The 19060-nt window shown below is 45.8% G+C and overlaps 1 protein-coding gene and 2 long non-coding RNA genes across 3 annotated transcripts; 2 read left to right on the forward strand and 1 right to left on the reverse strand.

Moving 5' to 3' along the window:
* Positions 1-219: 219 nt before the first annotated feature.
* LOC127695166 (uncharacterized) lies at positions 220-1937 on the forward strand. Its single transcript, XR_007979910.1, has 2 exons — positions 220-577; positions 1512-1937. It is a non-coding gene; the product is annotated as an uncharacterized LOC127695166 (long non-coding RNA).
* An 896-nt stretch (positions 1938-2833) lies between these two features.
* Positions 2834-5057, reverse strand: LOC127695165 (uncharacterized). The gene is made up of 3 exons (XR_007979909.1): positions 4644-5057; positions 4027-4188; positions 2834-3927 (listed from the first exon to the last, which is right to left on the reverse strand). It is a non-coding gene; the product is annotated as an uncharacterized LOC127695165 (long non-coding RNA).
* Positions 5058-7800: 2743 nt separating this feature from the next.
* Positions 7801-9942, forward strand: Pgbd2 (piggyBac transposable element derived 2). Its single transcript, XM_052196569.1, is given in 8 exon segments — positions 7801-8042; positions 8045-8179; positions 8321-8391; positions 8394-8555; positions 8557-8725; positions 8728-8877; positions 8880-9463; positions 9465-9942. Coding segments are annotated over 8 exon segments (1866 nt in total). The 5' UTR covers positions 7801-7810; the 3' UTR covers positions 9828-9942.
* Positions 9943-19060: the final 9118 nt, after the last annotated feature.

Here is a 19060-nt window from a genome sequence, read left to right on the forward strand (position 1 = left end):
CAGAGCTAAAGAAAAAATATTTGGACTCTGAAGTGGGGAGGAGAGGAAGCGGGGAGGCGGGGAGCTTCTGGGCAAGCTTCACACGTAGCCCGGGTCTTAAAGGTACTTTAGATCCTCTCTAGGCGCCTAGGAGGCCTGTGTTCTCAATGATGAGTGAGCTCTCGGATAGGGGGCGTGGCTGTCCTGGAGGCGTGGCATAGTCGGGCGTGGCGTAGAGGCGGGCCCAGAGGTTGAAGCGGCCAACGCGGCTACCATTGAGCTGTCCAGGTGAGCATCGCCCGGTTGGAGCTCCAGGCAAGCCTCTGGTTTTGCTGCGGCAGCTGCGGGCCCTGAAGTGTTCCTTAGCAGCGCCCATATCGTTTGTCGTCATTGCTTGTGCGTGGACGGTGGGCTGACAGGACCCGGACCAGGACAAGGACAAGGACGGGCAAACGATGAGCCCCGAGTGACGCCAAGGGACGCTGCGACGACAGGCCTGAGGGCGGGGCCGACTGGGCAACGGAGGAGCTAGGTTGAGAAAAAGACCTGTGGACGGGGTCTACGGTGGGACCAACTGAGTCCGAGCGACAAAGCGGAGGTGGGCGTGGCATGGGTGGGGCGGAGATGCCTGGCTGGGGCGGAGTCTGGTGTAGGTGGGGTCAGGAGTACTTTGACTTGGTCATGGGTGTGGCAGGTGGGCGGGATCAGGCTGAGGTACTGTCTGAAGTAGGTGGGGTCGGATGGGTGGGTCAGAAAGGACGATGGAGCTTTGGCCAGGGTGATGGAGAACAGGTCTTAAGTTTCGGTCCCTAAGGGCGCATCAGGCTTAGTTTGAGTCGCTTTTTTCTGTAGCTGAGGGTCTTTGTTTTCCCCGTTCCTCTTTTCTTGTTCAATAACAAGATATCTTCATTTTGAGATAGAGCATCACTTACGTACGAGCCCAGACTGTCCTCAAACTTTCAATTATCCTTCCTGGACCTCCTAAGGACTGGCGTTACAGATTGGTGCTCCGGTACCAATTGTTTTCTTTGATACAGAACTTTTAAAGAAAGGGAAAGTTCTTATGTCCACCGAAGCTCTCTTGAACCCTCTTGAACATAGCTTAGGGTTGAGACATTTGTATCTATAAACTACTTTCTTATAAATAAAATCCCTTTATTGTAATAACCCCCCACACACACACACACAATCACACAGTTAGATTAAGGTAGCCACTCAACAAACACTAGTCCAGTTCTAAAGTCTATACTTCTCAGTGAAGTTCTGAACAGTTATAATAGCCATATTTGAAGCCCTGGTACTTCTGCTAGGGTTTTACACTTTTGTTTTTCTAGTTTCAATTCTGCCATAGTCATTTCTATGCATAAAATGTAATTGATGGTGAAAAATATAATTGATGGTATAGAATGCTTTAAAATTATTTTTGTTATTTTTGTGTGTTAGATCCCAGGCTAGCCTCAGACTCAGCTCAGGGTGACCTTGAACCTCTTTCTTATTTTTTTTAAGAGTTAATACAGATGCTTTATTTACAGGTCATCCCGTGGGCTAAGTGGTGGATATCCAGGACCCAGCAGCAAGATCAGAGCAACCTCTGAGCTGCTCGTTCTGACTCCAGTAGGTGAGCACACCACCGTCTCCATCGGGGCCTTTGATGTTTCAGATGATACCGTGGCTGGTGTCAGCCACATACACCTGTGAGCCCCGTCCCTGCCCAACACCTTGAGGGGCTGCACGTAATTCGTGTCTATGATGGCACCCATCTGGCAGAGAATGACCTTGGACTTTGATCCTTCTACTCCCACCTTCTAAATTCTGGGATTACAGACATTTGCCTCCGAGCCTGGCTTATTCAGTATGGGGGATGGAACACAAGGCTTTGTGCAGGACAGACAGACATTCTACACTTGGCCTCCAGCCCCAGCCTAACCTAAAGTAATATCTTAAATTATATTCACATTTTTGTTTTGTTTTGTTTTGTTTGTTTTTTGTGTTTGTTTGTTTTTAGAGACAGAGTTTCTCCATGTAGTCCTGGCTATCCTAGAACTCCCTCTGTAGCCCAGGCTGGCCTCAAATTCAGATCCACCTGCTTCTGGGTCCTGAAGCTGGGATTAACGCTGAGAGCCACCACCGCCCAGTTTATTTCCATCTTTTTTAATTGAAAAACTAGTTTGTTTTTTTTATCTATCTTTAACTCACCCAGATTACTTCAAGGCCTCCAGTAAATTATCATCTTATTTAGCAGAGTAACAGACAAGTAGGGGCCTTGTTTAGATTCCTACTCGTCTTAAGGATTCTTTGTCGTCGATCTCATTACATTGAGATGCCCAATCTCCTTAGAGATGTTTATGTATTAAATAGCACAGTTGCTGCTTCCCCCTTCCCCAGGACCCTTCAGAGTGGTTCTTAAGGCTCCAAGTTTCAAGCCTCACCCACCAAGCATGGCTACTGGGTCTTAAAACCGTTCTGTCCTCCACCCTGCTTGCCCATCTTCTCCTGCCTGTCAGGCTGTGACCTGTGCTTTGTGGGGTTTCACCCCTTCTTTCCATCCCTTCCACCGGCCTTCGAAAGCTCTTTCCTCAGCACTCTTCCCATTCATTCTGGGCTTCTATCCGGGGCATCCTGTGTGGCTCCAATGTCCTGAGATCAAACACATTTATAAGGCTAGGCCAGCTGTGCTGCCAGACCTCTACTCTCTCTCTCTCTCTCTCTCTCTCTCTCTCTCTCTCTCTCTCAACTGTGCCTGGGCAGGATGTGGCAGAGTGGCTTGTCAGGGCTTGTCGGGCAGCGCGTTAGTAAGTGAATGAGGCCTGCCCTGGACACAGCAAAAGAGAAGATAGGAGTAGGAGCCAGTAAATAGAAGGTACACAGGCCGGGCGGTGGTGGCACACGCCTTTAATCCCAGCACTTGAATTTCTGAGTTCAAGGCCAGCCTGGTCTACAGTTCCAGGACAGCCAGGACTACACAGAGAAACCTATCTCAAAAAAACAAACAAACAAAAAAAAAAAACCCAAACAAACAAAAAAAAAAGAAGGTACACACACTCTTTGTCCCAAATGTGACCAGAAGTGGGGAAAGGGCAAGATGTCTAACATCTACCAAATGTATCCCAAAGTACCTCTTCATCAAACAGTGTCTCAAAGCAAACGTGTGAATATCTGAGATTATAAAGAACCTTCGGTCTGCCTTGGAGTGTGATGCCAAAGAGTCCGGGGCAAACTCAGCATTTAGAGCACATCTGACCCCTCCCATCCAAGGCAGGCGCTGGAAACTGAAGCAGTCACCTGCTTGGGAAGCCAGGCCCATCGTCCTGCATTAGACATAGACTCCCTGTTTCCAAAGCCCAGTGAGGAGAGTGGGTACCAAAGGATCCCATCTGCCCAGATAAAGTAAAGGACTTGTCAAGGTTGCACAGCTTCTCACTGGTGGCTCCATATTCCACATTGTCACCAGGCTGATGGGAGGGGGAGGGGGGAGGAGCAGGGGTAGAGTTGAAAGACCAAGGTCTTTCTTACAGACCCCACACTTGCTTAGGAAAGTGAATACAGGAGAGGCCTGAGCCACATCAACATATTCAGATTAGCCAAGGCCAGTAGGGACCGGTGGGAGTGCTTTGGTCACGTGAGGGCTTTCCCACAAGCCCTGAGGAAGTTTAAGGGTGACATCTGGTGAAGCAGAGGCAGCAGCAGAGGCAGGAGTATGTCTGAATGCTAGCTAGTAGGACGCAGGCATATACTTTCCAGAGCACTTTAAGGAGATTCCCTCTTCCGAGGCTATAGACTGTCGAGCAGGGAGATGACTTTTTAAATGTTTGTCATCTTCTACCTCTGAGAAATCTCTCAGCGGGTTGATGAGCCTTTCCCTTACTGTGTAAGGCAGCAGGTTTCCCACTGGTCCAAGTGACTCAGTGTGGTCACACATAATCTTCGTAGGTGTCCCTGCGCTGAGCCCTGTGTAAAAAAAAAATGTATAGTTGAAGCAGGAACAGTTGAAAGGGTCCCAGAACATAAATAGAACTTCTGTGCCATGGAAGTGGCTCAGTGACTTACAGTAGTTGCCACCAAGCCTGATGCCCGGGATCCACATGGGCGGTGGTGGCGCACACCTATAATCCCAGCACTTGGGAGGCCGAGGCAGGCGGATTTCTGAGTTCAAGGCCAGCCTGGTCTACAGAGTGAGTTCCAGGACAGCCAGGGCTATACAGAGAAACCCTGTCTCGAAAAACAAAACAAAACAAGAAGGACAGAAGTGAGTCCCCAAAGTTGCCCTCCACATGTGTCCAGTGCGTGTGTGTCCCCTCCCTGCCCCGTAAGTCAATGTCATTTCAAAAGAACCTGATCCTGACCCAGGCCAGTGCCCCTGGGAGCTGCCGTAATTGCCCCTCTCTCTTAGAGGCTCTGTTCTGAAGTCCTGCCCAATCATCTTCATGATAGCTTCACTGTGGATCTGTATGTATTTCCAGGAAATATGATTCTGATTTTGTTTAACGTTTGGTCCTTGTTAAAGGAAACAGGTTGTTTGTTGCTTGTGTTTTGAACTTACTCTGTACCCCCTTACCTTCTTCCCCCCTCCCCCAGCTAGCCTTGAACTCGGGATGATCATCCTACTAAGGATTAATTACATCACATCCCTCCATGGTGTATTTTCGGAATCATTAATGACTTACGTGGATGTTGCATCCATTGCATCCATTCTGTCAGCCATTTGGGCTCCTGGCTCCCTGTTACTGCCACCAGCGTCCCTGAGCATAGATTGATTCCCTTCTAGGTCCGGTGTCTCCAAAGAAGGCTGGTTGGCTGATGAGGGAGAGACCGCTGGGTCGGCACGGCTGTCGTTAGGGTGCTACTGCCCTCTAGTGGTTAGTGTAGCATATGCTGGCACCCTGAACTCGACAATACAGTTCCTGGCTCCCACAGCACAGAGGCCGGACCCCAACACATTCATAGTATTGTTTGTCTCCTATGCCAGATTGGAAATCCTTGCCTTAAACGCGTGGAGTAGGTTTCAGCTCAGTCCGGGGTGCGATGTTCAGCTCGCAGGTCCGGCCTGCGCACTCTTCCGTGGCCTTGCGGCTATTACCTCACGCCTCTTACTGTCTGCTTCCGGTCCTGTGCACAGCTGCCTTTACCATTTCTATTTATTTTTCCAGATTTTGTACCCGTGAAATAATATCTTCTGGTTTTCATTTTCGTTTTCTGAGTAGTGGAGAGATTAAACGTTTTCACATTTATGTTTCTTTTGTCCCCACAAATCTTTTTGTCCATTTTCCTATTGTGTTGGTGGTGCTGTTGATGTTTGTGTTGTTTCTTGATAGTTGCTGAGATTTTCCCCCATGAATGTTCTAGATTCTTTATAAGACCAAAATACAAATCATTTGCTGCAAATAACTTCTACTTGTGAATTTTGTCTGCTAAATAGGAAAGTTGTTGATTTATTTTTAAATTTAGCATTATTACTATTTATTTTGCAGCACAAAGGATAAACATGGACCTTCATACATTCTACGTGATCATTCCGCCACTGAGGGCGATATTGTAATGTAAATATAGATCTGCTGGTTACTTTCTTCATATTCCCTCAGGAGCTGGATTCCTGTTCAGTGTTAGAATGGGGGCCTTGGTTATCTAGTGCTATGATCTAAGGACAGGACTCGGATTCTTGTCCCATAGGCCTTTCTTTAGGGCAGCTTAGCCGTGGCAGCTGGCTTCCCTCAAAGCAAGCAAAGGAGACAGGGACAGAGGCAGTATAGAAGAGAGGCGATACCTCACTGTAATGACCCTGTTCTGATTGTCAGAAGTAGATCACGAGGTTTCCCATCACCACCACCACCACACCAACCCCCAGCTCACAGGAAGAGGATAACACCAGGTGTGGACCCAAGGAGAGTGGGGATCATTGGGGATCTCTTAGAGGCTTAGGAGGCAGCCTACTGCTGATTTGTAGGAAAACCAAGAACTTTGAGTGGGGGGATTGTTTGTTTGTTTGTTTGTTTGTTTTTGTTTTTCAAGACAGAGTTTCCCAGTGCAGCCCTGGCTGTCCTAGAACTCACTCTATAGATCAGGCTGGCCTTGACTTCATAGAGTTCTACCTGCTTCTGCCTCCCAAATGCTGAGATTAGAGGCACCACCACCACCACCATCCAGCTTACATTTCATTTTTCTTAATTTTACAAGAAAAACTTCCTATACTGACTTTCATTCATTCTTTAAAAGTTTAAATTTTTTCCCAGGTGTGGTAGCCTTTAACCCCAGCACTCAGGAAGCAGAGACAAGCAGATCTCTGTGAGTTCCAGACCACTCTGGTCTACATTGTGAGTTCCAAGACAGCCAGGCTTATGTGGACGGACCCTGCCTCAAAAACACAAAACAAAACAAAAAACAAAAAAAACCAGAAACGTTTATTTTTTTTTTAAACAACATGGTGGCACTTGCTTATAATCCAAGCACTGGGAGGTAGAGGCAGGGGGATGAGAAGTTCACCTCTCAGCTACAAAGTAAGCTCAAATTCAACCTTAGGTTACATGAGGCCCTGCCTCAAAAAATAAAATATTTAAAAGTAAAAAGTTTAAAACGTTGGCTTTTTCATTATTTGTTTTTTAAAGTTTTGAGTGTGTGTGTGTGTGTGTGTGTGTGTGTGTGTGTGTGTGTGTACCATGTGTGTGCAGGTACTACAGAAGTCAGAAAGGGGCATCAGATTCCCTGAAGCTAGAGTTGCAGGCATTGCGAGCTGGCTGACATGGGTACTGGAATAAAACTCTGATTCTCAGGAGGAGCAACGATTGCTCTTAACCACTGAGCCCCCACAATTAGGTCTTAATATATTTAGAATCTCATTGGCTCGTACATTAACCATATGTGGCTGTCTACATACAGCTTCTCCAGCCATTTTTCAAGTGCCCAGTAGCCACTGTGGCCTATAGTTGCTGAATCGGGTAGTTCTGAGGCAGAACAGTCTTCACAGAAACCCAGAGGGGATTTGGCGCCCGCCCTCATCCCAGGGAACACATTGGAATGTCGGCAGGTTTTTGTTCTGTTGCTGTAGTGCTGGGAGCATGTGTGAGTGCCTTCTCAAGTAGGTAGCACTCAGAGCAACTTCGTGAAGCCAGTTCTCTCCTTCCACATTCTTGTGCATCGCAGGGACAAGGCTCAAGCTGGCAGGCTTGTGTGAGCCTTTACCTCGTGAGCTGTGGTTTTGGCTCCTGGAATTTTTTTTTTTATTTCAGCAGTTGCAGTTAAGGAGAAGAAGATATTCTACAGCCACCAAGTGGGCAGAAGCCGGGGATGACGCGCAGGGCTGACTCTGTCCCCATCCCCCACCAGCAAAGACTTCATATGGACCCCAAATGTCCATAGGTGGGCCAATGAGCCACACTGGTTCGGATGGATGTTGGTTCAATGGTTCATGCGCTGAGATGAGTCTGTTGATCCTGTGCATGTCCTATGCATTTCCTTCTCGTTAGCGAGTCTTAAAAAAAAAAAAGTCTTACAGGCTCTTAGACCAGATGAGGACATCCTCATCTTCCTCGTTTGTCACGGCTGCAGACTCACAGTGAGAGACTGATAGGAAGCTTCATGGGATGCTTGAAAGCTCTAGTAGGAGACTTTCTAATCCCTTCATCCCGTTGGGCCTCACTAAGCAGTTTATTCACAAAGCATAAAGGAGGACGGAGAAGAGACGAGGCACCCTGGGAGGGTAGTGGTAGGAAGTGGGCACTGCCCCGGGGTGACTACTTGATGTTAAGCACGGCTTAATTTCCCTCATCTTTCACAACAAAGAGGCCCAGTGATTTACCCTCCCCCGCCCCAGCCACCTCCATTCACACCAGCTCTGTGTATGTGGAAGACTCACACTAGTGGTGCTACACCTGATGGCCCCCACTCCCTGTGGCTCCCGGAGCAGAGTTACCTTTGTATGGAGTGGCCTCTCTCTGACTGTTCTGTCAGAGCTGTCCCTGCCAGGAGAGGAGCGCACTCAAAGGTGAGGTCACCTAAGCTGTTCCAGGTCCTGAGAGCTCTGGAGCAGGGTGAGTTTGGCAGCAACAGGGAGGAAATTTTTGTTGCATCCCCTGCGATGCCTCCAGGGACTTCGCTGATGAGGATTCTGGGGAAGAAGACAGTGACCAGAGTGGTGCCCAGTTGCCTGGATGGGTGCTGCATGCATTAGTCATATCTGAGGACTCAGACCCTGAGGAGGAGGAGGAGGAGGAAGAAGAGGAGGAAGAGGAGGAGGAAGAGGAGGAGAAAGAGGAGGAGGAAGAGGAGGAGAAAGAGGAGGAGGAAGAGGAGGAGAAAGAGGAGGAAGAAGAGAAGGAGGAAGAGGAGGAGGAGGAGGAGGAGGAGGAGAACCCAGAGCTGCAGTCAGCCAAGAAAAAGCAGAAAGCAGAAGAAGGTGAGCCTCAGCATGTTTGGACCAAGAGAGAAGAGACACCCATCCAGGTTTTGGTAGCTGGAAAGCTTCGGATCCTCATATAGAGGACCTCAAAACCAAGGATCTGAGTCCCGTGGGCCTCTTTGAACTGTTTTTTGATGACGGGACAATCAGTTTCATTGTTCATTAAACCAATCGTTATGCTCGGCAGAAAACATATCACCCTAGATTTCACGGCCCAGGAACTGAAGTGTGTTTTGCGCATCTTGATTTTAAGTGGGTACATCTCCTATCCAAGGAGGTGGATATTTTGGGAGACAGCTCCTGACTCTCATCATGGACTCATGGCTGATGCTTTCAGAAGGGACAGATTTGAGTTGATCTCCTCTACCTTCATTTTGCAGATAACGGTGAAATCGGTGGAAGAGATAGGTTTGCCAAGGTCAGGCCCTCATCATGCTTATGAACTGTGGCGGGGGAGCAGAAGCATGCTCCCCTGAAAGAGCTCTACAGTTTTGGTGAATCCATCTATGAGTACACTGGGGATGCAAGCATCTGCACTCCAGGAAGCCAGTCTGGCTGTGCTACAAGATCTGGTGCGGAACAACCAGCAGAGGCTACCTGGTGTGGTTTGAACCTTCACAGGGCACTCTGTTCACCAAGCCGGACAGAGGCAGGGATGTAGGGGCCAGTACAGTGGTCAGATTTGTGGATGCACTGCAGGAGCGTGGCCGCCTCCTGAACCACATATTCTTTGACAAGGTCTTTACACGTGTCAAATTGATGTCTGTTTTGAGGGAAAGGGGGGTGAATGCCACAGGAACTGTTGGTGAGTACAGGACCGAGCGCTGACCCCTCAAGGATCCCAAAGAACTGAGGAAAATGGAAAGAGGCTCTTTTAACTTCAGGGTGGATGAAAGCCAGGAGATCACTGTGTGCTGCTGGTGCAACAGCCGCGTGGTAAGCATCTGCTCTGACGCAGTAGGCATAGAGCCAGTCGGGCTGCCCAGCCACCATGTGGGAGCAGCCAAAACTCAGGTACAGGTCCACCAGCCATCTCTGGTGAAGCTCTATCAGAAAAAGGCCAGAGGGGTTGACTGAACGGATCAGAGCATTGCCAAAGTACAAGGTGAAGATGCAGGGCATGACGCTTCCTCTGAACCTCACCAGCTACGTCAACCACACAGCCCTCAACAATGCATGGCAGTTGCACAGGATGTATGGCCAGGACAGGCAGCTGGACCCGCTCGCCTTCCACACGTATGTGGCCTGCGTGTATATGGAGAGCAATGCGGACACATCCTCAAAGGGGAGGCAGAGCTGGCGGGTGGAAACTGAGAGCTGCTTCGATATCATTGGACACTGGATTGTCCATCAGGACAGGATCCAGTGTGCCCTCTGCCACTCACAGACTAACACCCGCTGTGAGAAGTGCCAGAAAGATGTCTATGCCAAGTGTTTCTGGGAGTACCACATCCCATGAGGCCTGAGACCTGCTTCTTCCAGCTATAGTGACATCACCGGGAGCACTTGCGTGTTTTCGTGGCACTTTTGACACCCATCACTGATGCCTACATGCCATGTGAATGAGTATTTATGTTAGTAATCATCCATGTTTGTAGACTTGTATTTTATACTCTTATTTATTTAAATTGATTCAAATAAAAGTTTTCCTGTAGTATGTATTTGAGTCTGGGTAAAGACAGCCAACGCCTTTCGCAAATATTGGAAAGGGAAATGTTTTTTGCCATCGTACGCATGGTCTGTGCTATAAGTTAGTGTCCTAGCATCTCATGAGAGCTTCGGAGCCTTAGCTATCTCGTGCTTGCCCAAAACTGCAGTGTTCTCCAAGGAAATGGAGATGATAAATGACAGCAGGGGTGTGGCCGTCTTCTGACAACGAACTGACAAGAGCAACAGTCACTGACCCCTTCTTCACTGACCGCACTTGCTATGTGAAGACAGCATCCTGGGGAAGTGGAAATCTGTTCACCCTTTCTGGACAACCTAGTAAAGTCTGCTGAAAATCCATCAGGATATATTCAGAGGATAAAACAGATATGCAGTCTGTGGTGATGAAGTCAATAAAGTGGGGCAAGAAAATCGAGCCTCCTCCCAACAGTGTCCTACAGTCACTGCAGAAGTAAAGATGGCATCAAAGTCCACTGGTCAAACACTCCCTATAAATGTGTAAGCACAGATGGAAATAAGGAAAAGTGTTTCCTCACAAGATACTTTACTTGAGACATTGTCATCACGATCCATCTCTTCCCCACTGTTCCTGGCCCCAACATGACCAATGTGTGCAATATTCCATGAATGCACAGCCCGAATTTCAAACCTCGAGGGGACAGGCAGATTCAACTTGAGTGACATTCTGCAAAAATACATGAATATACCCTTGGGGAGTGTAAGGGCTGTGGAAGACAAGAGAAGGTCCAGGGTTACACAAGACCAAGGAGGTATGACAACGGAAGGTGTGGAGATAGCTCAGCACACAGGCTTGCAGCAGAGGATGTTGGGATAGCTGATGGAGACTGGATAAGGTTTACAGATTAGCTTCCCTGGCTTTGGTAGCTGTACACTGGTCGTCTATGGAAGATATAAAACAGAGCTAGTCAAATATTGGAAGCTTTTTGTAATCTTCAAATAATTTCAGACTGCACATTAGGAAAATATTCATATATTTTGAGGCCTTGTATCTGCCTTTGGGAATCTAGACTGGGGCAGGAGAGACAGCAGCGCCTGAAGAAAGCACGTTTTGTTACATTTATCCTTTACTTGATGGACACTTGGTTGTGGCATGTGAATGAAGGTCAGAGGACAACTTGCAAGGGGCTGGTTCTCTCCTTCTACCACTCAGGTCCAAGGAAATGATCTCTGGTCAAACTTACTAGTTGCTAGTAACACGAAGGCACACTGTTTGACATGTATATTGTATGTATACATATACATGTATACGTGTGTGTGTGTGTGTGTGTGTTTAAACTTAAAAAAAAAACAAATTCTGGCCTAGACACTTTGAATATTTCTTATCAATAAGTTTTTTGTTGCTCTGTTTTTTATCGTCCAGCTTTCTCTATCATGGTGGGAATATCATTCCGTACTTGCAAGTATTTTATTTTACCAGTGATCCAAGTACATGAATTAAGATGGTCCTGGAAAGAGTCTTCTAAAAGCTTTTTAATGGCCCCTTGTCATTCCTTCCTTATAAGTTCAAAGAAATACTCCCACTCTGGTGCAAACAGTCTATGGTCATAATTGATTTCTTTCCCAGTCTACTACCTGAAGTTAAAGCTAAAATTCTATATTTGAAATAGGATTGTCATATGTTCCAGTAATCTCACTAGTGGGTATGTAGCATAAAGAATTAAAGGTCTAGAAAGATACTTGTTTACAGACGTTTATTACAGTATCATTTCAGTAACTAAAAGGAGGGAATAGTAGTGTCCTCCTTTTTTTTCTGTTGCTGAGATAAAATATCCTGGAAAAAAAAGCAATTTAAGGGCGGAAGGGTTTATTTTCGTTCACAACTCCAGGTTACAGTCCTTCATTATGGGAAGTCACAGCAGTGGGAGCTTAAAGTAGCCACTGCATACCCACGCTCAAGAGCAGAGACAATGGATGCAAGCTTAGTACTCAACCCACTCTCTCCTCTTCTATACAGTCCAGGACCCAAACCCAGCCACAGACCGACCTGATGAGACAATACGTCACTGAGACTCTTTTTTATTTATTTATTTATTTTTATGTATATAGGTACACTGTAGCTGTACAGATGGTTTCGAGTCATCATGTGGTTGCTGGGAATTGAACTCAGGACCTCTGCTCGCTCTGGCCCTGCTGGCTCCAGCCCCAAGATTTACTTATTGTTATATGTAAGCACCCTGTAGTTGTCTTCACACACACCAGAAGAGGGCGTCAGATCTCATTATGGATGGTTGTGAGGCACCATGTGGTTGCTGGGATTTGAACTCAGAACTTTCAGAAGAGCAGTCAGTGCTCTTAACCACTGAGTCATCTCTCCAGCTCTGGCTGAGACTCTTCCTGGGTGAGTCTAGTCTGTGTCAAGCTGACAAACAAACGTATGGATGACAGCAGGCATCATAATTCACCATCAGTGCCTGTGACGTTACCTTCTTCCTCCTCTTCCTCCTCCTCCTCTTCCTCCTCCTCTTCTTTTTCCTCTTCCTCCTCCTCTTCCTCCTCTTCCTCCTCCTCCTCCTCTTATAGTCAGGGGCTCACTATGTGTCCCTGACTGGCCTGGAACTTGCTATATTGACCAGGTTGGCCAGGAACTCGCAGAGATCCTCCCTCAGCAGCCTCCAGGTGTTGGGATTGAAGAAGGGCATGTACCACCATGCCCGGCTATCTTTCCTAGTCTTAAAAGCAGATTTAAGGAAGAAAGTGGATTCCGGGGTCACCAACCATACAAAAGGAGAAGCACTGGCCATGTCACTCTTGCTCATTGTAAGTCTGTAAATACAGCCCTTGCTTCACCCACTCTCATAGCAAAATAAATGTAAAATAAAGATTTCATGTCAGAGGCATATCAAACTGGTTATACAAATAACTTTTTATTAACTTGGGTTTTTAGGGGGGGGGTGGTTTGGGAAGTGTGTCTGTGGATACATGCCAGCCATGGCCACTGTGTAGAGGGCAGACAGCAACTTTGCAGAATCAATTCTTTTTTGTCCACCTTCATGTGAGTTCCGGGGATTGAACCCAGGTTGGGAAATTTGTGGGCCAAGCACCTTTAACCTCTAAGCCATATTGCTGGGCCAAACTGTTTTTTCTTTTTTAAGTTCTCTCTCTCTCTCTCTCTCTCTCTCTCTCTTTCTCTCTCTCTTTCTCTCTGTGTGTGTGTGTGTGTATGTGTCTGTGTGTGTGTGTATACACCTATGGAGGCCAAAAGAGAGTGTTAGATTCTGGTGCTGGTTACGAACTACTTAATGTGGGTCCTCAGCAAGATCAGTTTGTGCTCTTAACCACTGAGCCATCTCTCCAGCCTTGATATATACTTATGTATAAATATCTAAAACTAAGCCATTTGCAAAGCATACTTGTAAGACATGATCATTTACACATGCATGCGTTTGATTGATAAAGAAACAATAGGGGCTGTGGTGGCACATGCCTGTAATCCCAGCACTCTGGGAGGCAGAGGCGGGCGGATCTCTGAGTTCGAGGCCAGCCTGGTCTACAGAGTGAGTTCCAGGACAGCCAGGGCTATACATAGAAACCCTGTCTCAAGAAAGAAAGGAAAGAAAGAAAGAAAGAAAGAAAGAAAGAAAGAAAGAAAGAAAGAAAGAAAGAAAGAAAGAAAGAAAGAAAGAAAGAAAGAAAGAAAGAAAGAAAGAAAGAAAGAAAGAAAGAAAGAAAGAAAGAAAGAAAGAAAGAAAGAAAAAGAAAGGAAGGAAGGAAGGGAAGGAAAGAAAGAAAGAGAAACAGTAATTATAAAATCTCTTCCCAAAGTTGCCAGGTCCTTGGCACCGACCTTTGTATTCAGGGCTCATTCTTACTAAACTTCGCCTTTTGTTGTTCAAAAGTAGCCAAATGGTTTTTGTTTTGTTTTTTAAACAAACTCCATTCAGCCATTGTCCCCTCTATACTCAGTGGGTCACCTGCCAAGAGGGGCCAGAGAAAGGATTGATTAATCACCCATGCTTGGGAGGGGGTGTTGTTGAGAGACAAGAGTAGAATGATACCCAGCTGAAAATGAAATTGTTTATATCAGCTTTCCCAAATGAAAATCAGCAAAGCCCAGAAAGGTCACGGAGAGTTCCTTCTGCAGGTTGCCGATCCTTCCACTAGGGGGAGCAATTAACCGCCTCCCTGCTTCCTCCCCATTTCAGTCCTAGGTTTTCTGTGGGCTGTTTTCAGACACAGGCTGGGGATGCTTTTTTGTAGTTGTTTGCCCATACAGGTGTCCTTCATGGAATCTACACACCAATTCAGCATTGGAATTCCAGTGCCCCAGATTCCTAAATGCTGGGGACAGCATACCATGATATAGATGGTGTCTGGGACCCTGAGAAGCAGGAGACACGTCCCTCCACAGGACCTACCATCAGAAATATGGAACTACCTGCAGCAGGCCTGGATGGTGACCTCTCAGAAGCCTGCGGGCAGCTCATTTGTAAAACAGTTGTTCCCATTTCTCCTGACCTTATCCCTAGACAACAGCTGTATAGATTTCATTTGTGCGTGACTATTTTTCAATTGGCTTTGCTGTGCATAATTATTCTATTATATGTGACTTTCCTATTTTTTTTCTCCTTCTGCTCCTGGTGAATTCTGTGAAACCGGATGTTCCTTGATATAATGATTCTTAGGAGGCACGGGGGAAGCACAGCCCGCTGCTAGTGGCCCAGGTGCATGCTGTGTGCTCTTGGTTTTTTGGAACTGCCATAGACCACCCCAATTGGGTGAGGGGGGTCCCTGGGATGTGGGTCCTCAAAAGCTAGGTGGGTAAGGATTTGGCGGTGACAAACAGAAACAAACACAGAGGCAGTTTGAATCTGAGTGTATTTTGCAGCTCTCAAGCAAGGGTTTTTATACATTAAAAAAACAAATATTATAATTCTTAGAAGCAATTTGGCACAGTGAAGCACAAAAATCATCCAGGCATTACAACTCTGAAAAGATGTATTCAGTGAATCACAAACAGAACAGGTAACAGCACTGTTATTTGGCACAATAGAAATCACCCAAGTGTTACAACTCTGAAAGGATGTATTCAGTGAGGTAGTCATCCAAGGCTAGTGGGGTATTTCCAAGAGCAGGTTAGTGGTCAATTATTGTTTAACATCTAATGCCTGATTTTTTATAAATCTTCAACGCATAAATTTAAACTATTCTAATCCTTTTTATTTGAGGCTTTCTTTACCATATACCAAAGCCCACCACCGATGACACATGTGCAGCCATATGAAATTTTATTGTTGGGAAAGTTTTTATCTATCATAATACTATTATAAATGTTTGTAAATGATTTATAAAGTAAAGCGTTGGTTTCCCCAGGGATGAGGTCATGTTTGTGACCCCATCTCAAGGGAAGGTTTCTTACCCATTGTTCTTGCTTAAGACCTTGGCCTAGGCTACCAGGAACATGTTGTAAATAAGAAAAGGGATAAAAGAAAACAAAACAGATAAATTGCCATGAGAACTACAGCTCAAAATGTTGTTCTGGGCAAGGGTTCCACAGTCGATCCCAGGTGGCCTCCTTCTTTTGAAGTTTTCGCCTCAGGAACTTGTCACAGATTCTACTGGGATTGGTGTGGCAGGAACAATGTAATAATTGTGCAATGGTAGTTTTGGAATGTTTGACTTGCAAAGAAGTTTGAAGAAATTATATCCAGAAATAAATTAAGAAAATGAAGCAGAGCCAATATTGGGACCTTGAGAAAGGAAAAAGCTATTGAAGTAATGAAATGAGTTTTGTACAACATTTGAGAGTGGTTCGTGGTCTTCTTTGGATACGTATGGATAGCAAGTAAAAATTAGACTCCTGAAAGAAGATACAGAATGCATAGACTCTTATACTAGTAAAACTAAGTTAAAACACTGGGACTCTTAGGAGAGTCACTGTGTGCAACATGCAGAAGCGGGAGCCTGCGAATTGCTGGGTAAGGATTAACCTGATTCTTTCTAACCACTGCCCATGTCATTTATCATTAGAGCTTCACAGGAAACCACATGTAGCTGACCTCAGAGCTCTGAGCTCTGAAGTATAATAAGTCAAAAGTTAAAGTTTAAATAATGATAAGTTTGCAATTATTATTTTGGCCACGGGCCTGGGAAAAGGAGAAGCTTGAAACTTTGGGGAATGATCATAATTCTCAATTCTTTGTGAGATGTGGTCATTCTTTTGAACTTGACACATCTGGTAATGATTATACAATCTCTCTCTCTCTCTCTCTCTCTCTCTCTCTCTCTCTCTCTCTCTCTCTCTCCCTGCTTTTTGGAGTAATGATAAAAGATGGGCAAGTTAGAGGCGAGAGGTGTGTGTGAGTGTGGGAGTGCGAGAAAGGGAGAGAGCACGGGAGAGTGGAGAGAGAGAGAGAGAGAGAGAGAGAGAGAGAGAGAGAGCAACTTCAAGCCTTGCCTGTCAGTTTGTACCGGAAAACTGTTACCTGCGTGGTTTTTTACACACCTTCCAGATATCCCTGCTTCCAGTTGAAAACCCGGATCCTGTGTTGAGGCTGGACCCCAGCACCTGATGACTTAGGAACAGGTGAGGGAAAGGAGAAAGGTGAAATAGCAGCTTTCAGAATTCAGGAAATAGATTGCCAGGAGAGGAACCACCAGAGAGCCAGGATGGGAGAGAAAGGCACATCGTCCTGCAGAAGGGCCGTCTGCAGGTGCACCTGTCCTGGCCCTTCCTTTATCTTTTCATCTTAAAAGTTTTTATCTTTTAGGTTATTGTATAAAATTTTTTTTCTTAATAGATTTTCAAGCTGTCCTTCTTTATCACACTTATCTATTTATGTGTACATGTATGTATATGAATGTGCATGTGGGGAAGAGTGTCTGTGTGTGTGGTGCGCACATGTGTTTGCATGTGTATTTGTGTGCCGGCATGCATATGAGTGTGCCATGTGCAGATGTGTGCGTGCATGTGTGTATGTGTACATGTGTGTCTATGAGAGAGTGTTTACATGTGTGTGTATGTGTGTCTGAGAGTGTGAATGTATGCATGTGTGCATCTGTGTAATCTGGTGAACCATGACTAAGACAATAACCTTCTGTCACATGTACACCTGGTAAAGATTTTCCCCCTTCTCTCCTTGTCTCTTTACTCTCCCGATTGTTTCCACCTGCCAGGCACCCTTCCAATCCACACCCTCCCGCCTGAGTCCAGCTCCAGTTGGGGTTCTGAGCTGCAAGACGGATGTGTGGTGTTGACAAAAATGAGGAGTCGCCGGACGGTGGTGGCACACACCTTTAATCCCAGCACTTGAGAGGCAGAGGCCAGTCTGGTCTACAAAGTGAGTTCCAGGACAGCCAGGGCTACACAGAGAAACCCTGTCTTGAAAAACAAAAAACAAAAACAAAAAAAGAAAGAAAGAAAGAAAGAAAGAAAGAAAGAAAGAAAGAAAGAAAGAAAGAAAGAAAGAAAGAAAGAAAGAAAGAAAGGAAGGAAGGAAGGAAAGAAAGAAAGAACAAGAAGATGAGGAGTCTGACCACCACTTATTTGCCTTTCAAACAGCTGGAGCCAGCTTTATACAAGTTCCAAAGTGTTCAGGCACCCGCAGTTCCAATTCCTTTCTCTTTAATCATTTGACAAGAATCACTAACATTTTCCCGTTTTGGTTTCTTTCCTCTTCCTCACTCCCATATCATCATTACTTGACCTTCTAAGCATTAATGAAACTTTACTTCATATTTAAACATGAATTTTATTTAGCAAGCCAATTATTTTATCTAGCCAGGCGTCTTTTACCGGTGCTGTGCCTAGGCCGGTAGCAGACATTCAGTCACAGAATTCAAGCTCTGTGGTTAATCTTTAACAGTGTGTTGCTTTAATCTTTTTGTAGTCAGTGAAGAGTAAGATACCCTACCTAGAATAATATTTTTTCAGGTGTAAGTCTAACTTCTAAGGCCTGTATATCATTTGTGTGGATAGCAGCTGTGGTCTATTCTTCATACATTCTCAGAATGGTAATGAGTAACCTAACTCTTAATTGTTGGAACCTAACTCTTAACTGTTGGAACCAAGTTTCTACTCTTTCTAGCAGTGTGCTTTTACCCCCAAGGGGAATGGGAGGTTTAGATTCCTTTGTGGATTTTCTGGCATTGGAAGGATATCTGTTATTTCTTCCTTATATGTTCTATAAATTCTTAATGTCATCTTTTAAGAACCTATCTCCTAAATTCTGGGAATATAGTTATCTCTTTTTGTTATAACAGTTAAGCAAGAATCATTAACCTGAACGAGGTCCACCTGCTTCCTCAGGACAACTGCAAAGGCAGCCAGGGAGAGTTGGGAGAACCGGTTTCTGTGTTTCAAGTAAAAACTCCAAGTTCATCATAAATTTAGCGGTAATCTTGACTAACAGAATGAAACTGAAAATTACCATAAGAGTAAACACAGAGCAAGCCAAGAGGGGTCAAAGTATGCCTGCTTCCCAGGATCTGATGCAGGGGTTCGCGGGGAGGGGGTTGTCTGTGGGGTTGCGCAGGGGTCCTCGAAAGTCCACAGGGGTCTGCAATATGGCCTCCGCAGGTCCTTGCCTAGTGGGTTGAGGATCTCCATGCACTTTGCCATAAGGAGTAGCATTTGCAAAACACGCATGCGCATTGCCAGAGGTTAGTTACAGCACAGCTTCCACCACCCTCCCGCCACAATTGCAATTCTCACATGGTTTCCTGAGCTATGGGGTTCTTCCCAGGAAATCCCTGTTTGTGTCTTGACATGTTTTCCCCGCTTTCCTCACAGTTTCAAGTCTCACATTTTGTATTGACTTTTGTGCAGGGCGGAGAGAGGGATCCAGTTCCATTCTGCAGCCACGTGGCTCGGCAGTTTCCCCAGCTTGTGTATTAGACCTTGTGAGTTTGCAGCGTGTTATAGAAAACCACAAGTCTATAGCTGTATCTTTTTTTTTCTGGGTCATATATTGTATGCTGATGGTCTCTGTGCCTGTCCTTATCGGCCATTTGAGATCTACCCTAGTTTCCTCCCTATGCCGTGACAAAGACCATGTCCAAAATCAA

The sequence above is a fragment of the Apodemus sylvaticus genome, chromosome 10 (genome assembly GCF_947179515.1).
Source record: "Apodemus sylvaticus chromosome 10, mApoSyl1.1, whole genome shotgun sequence".
In the NCBI taxonomy this organism is placed as follows: Eukaryota; Metazoa; Chordata; class Mammalia; order Rodentia; family Muridae; genus Apodemus; species Apodemus sylvaticus.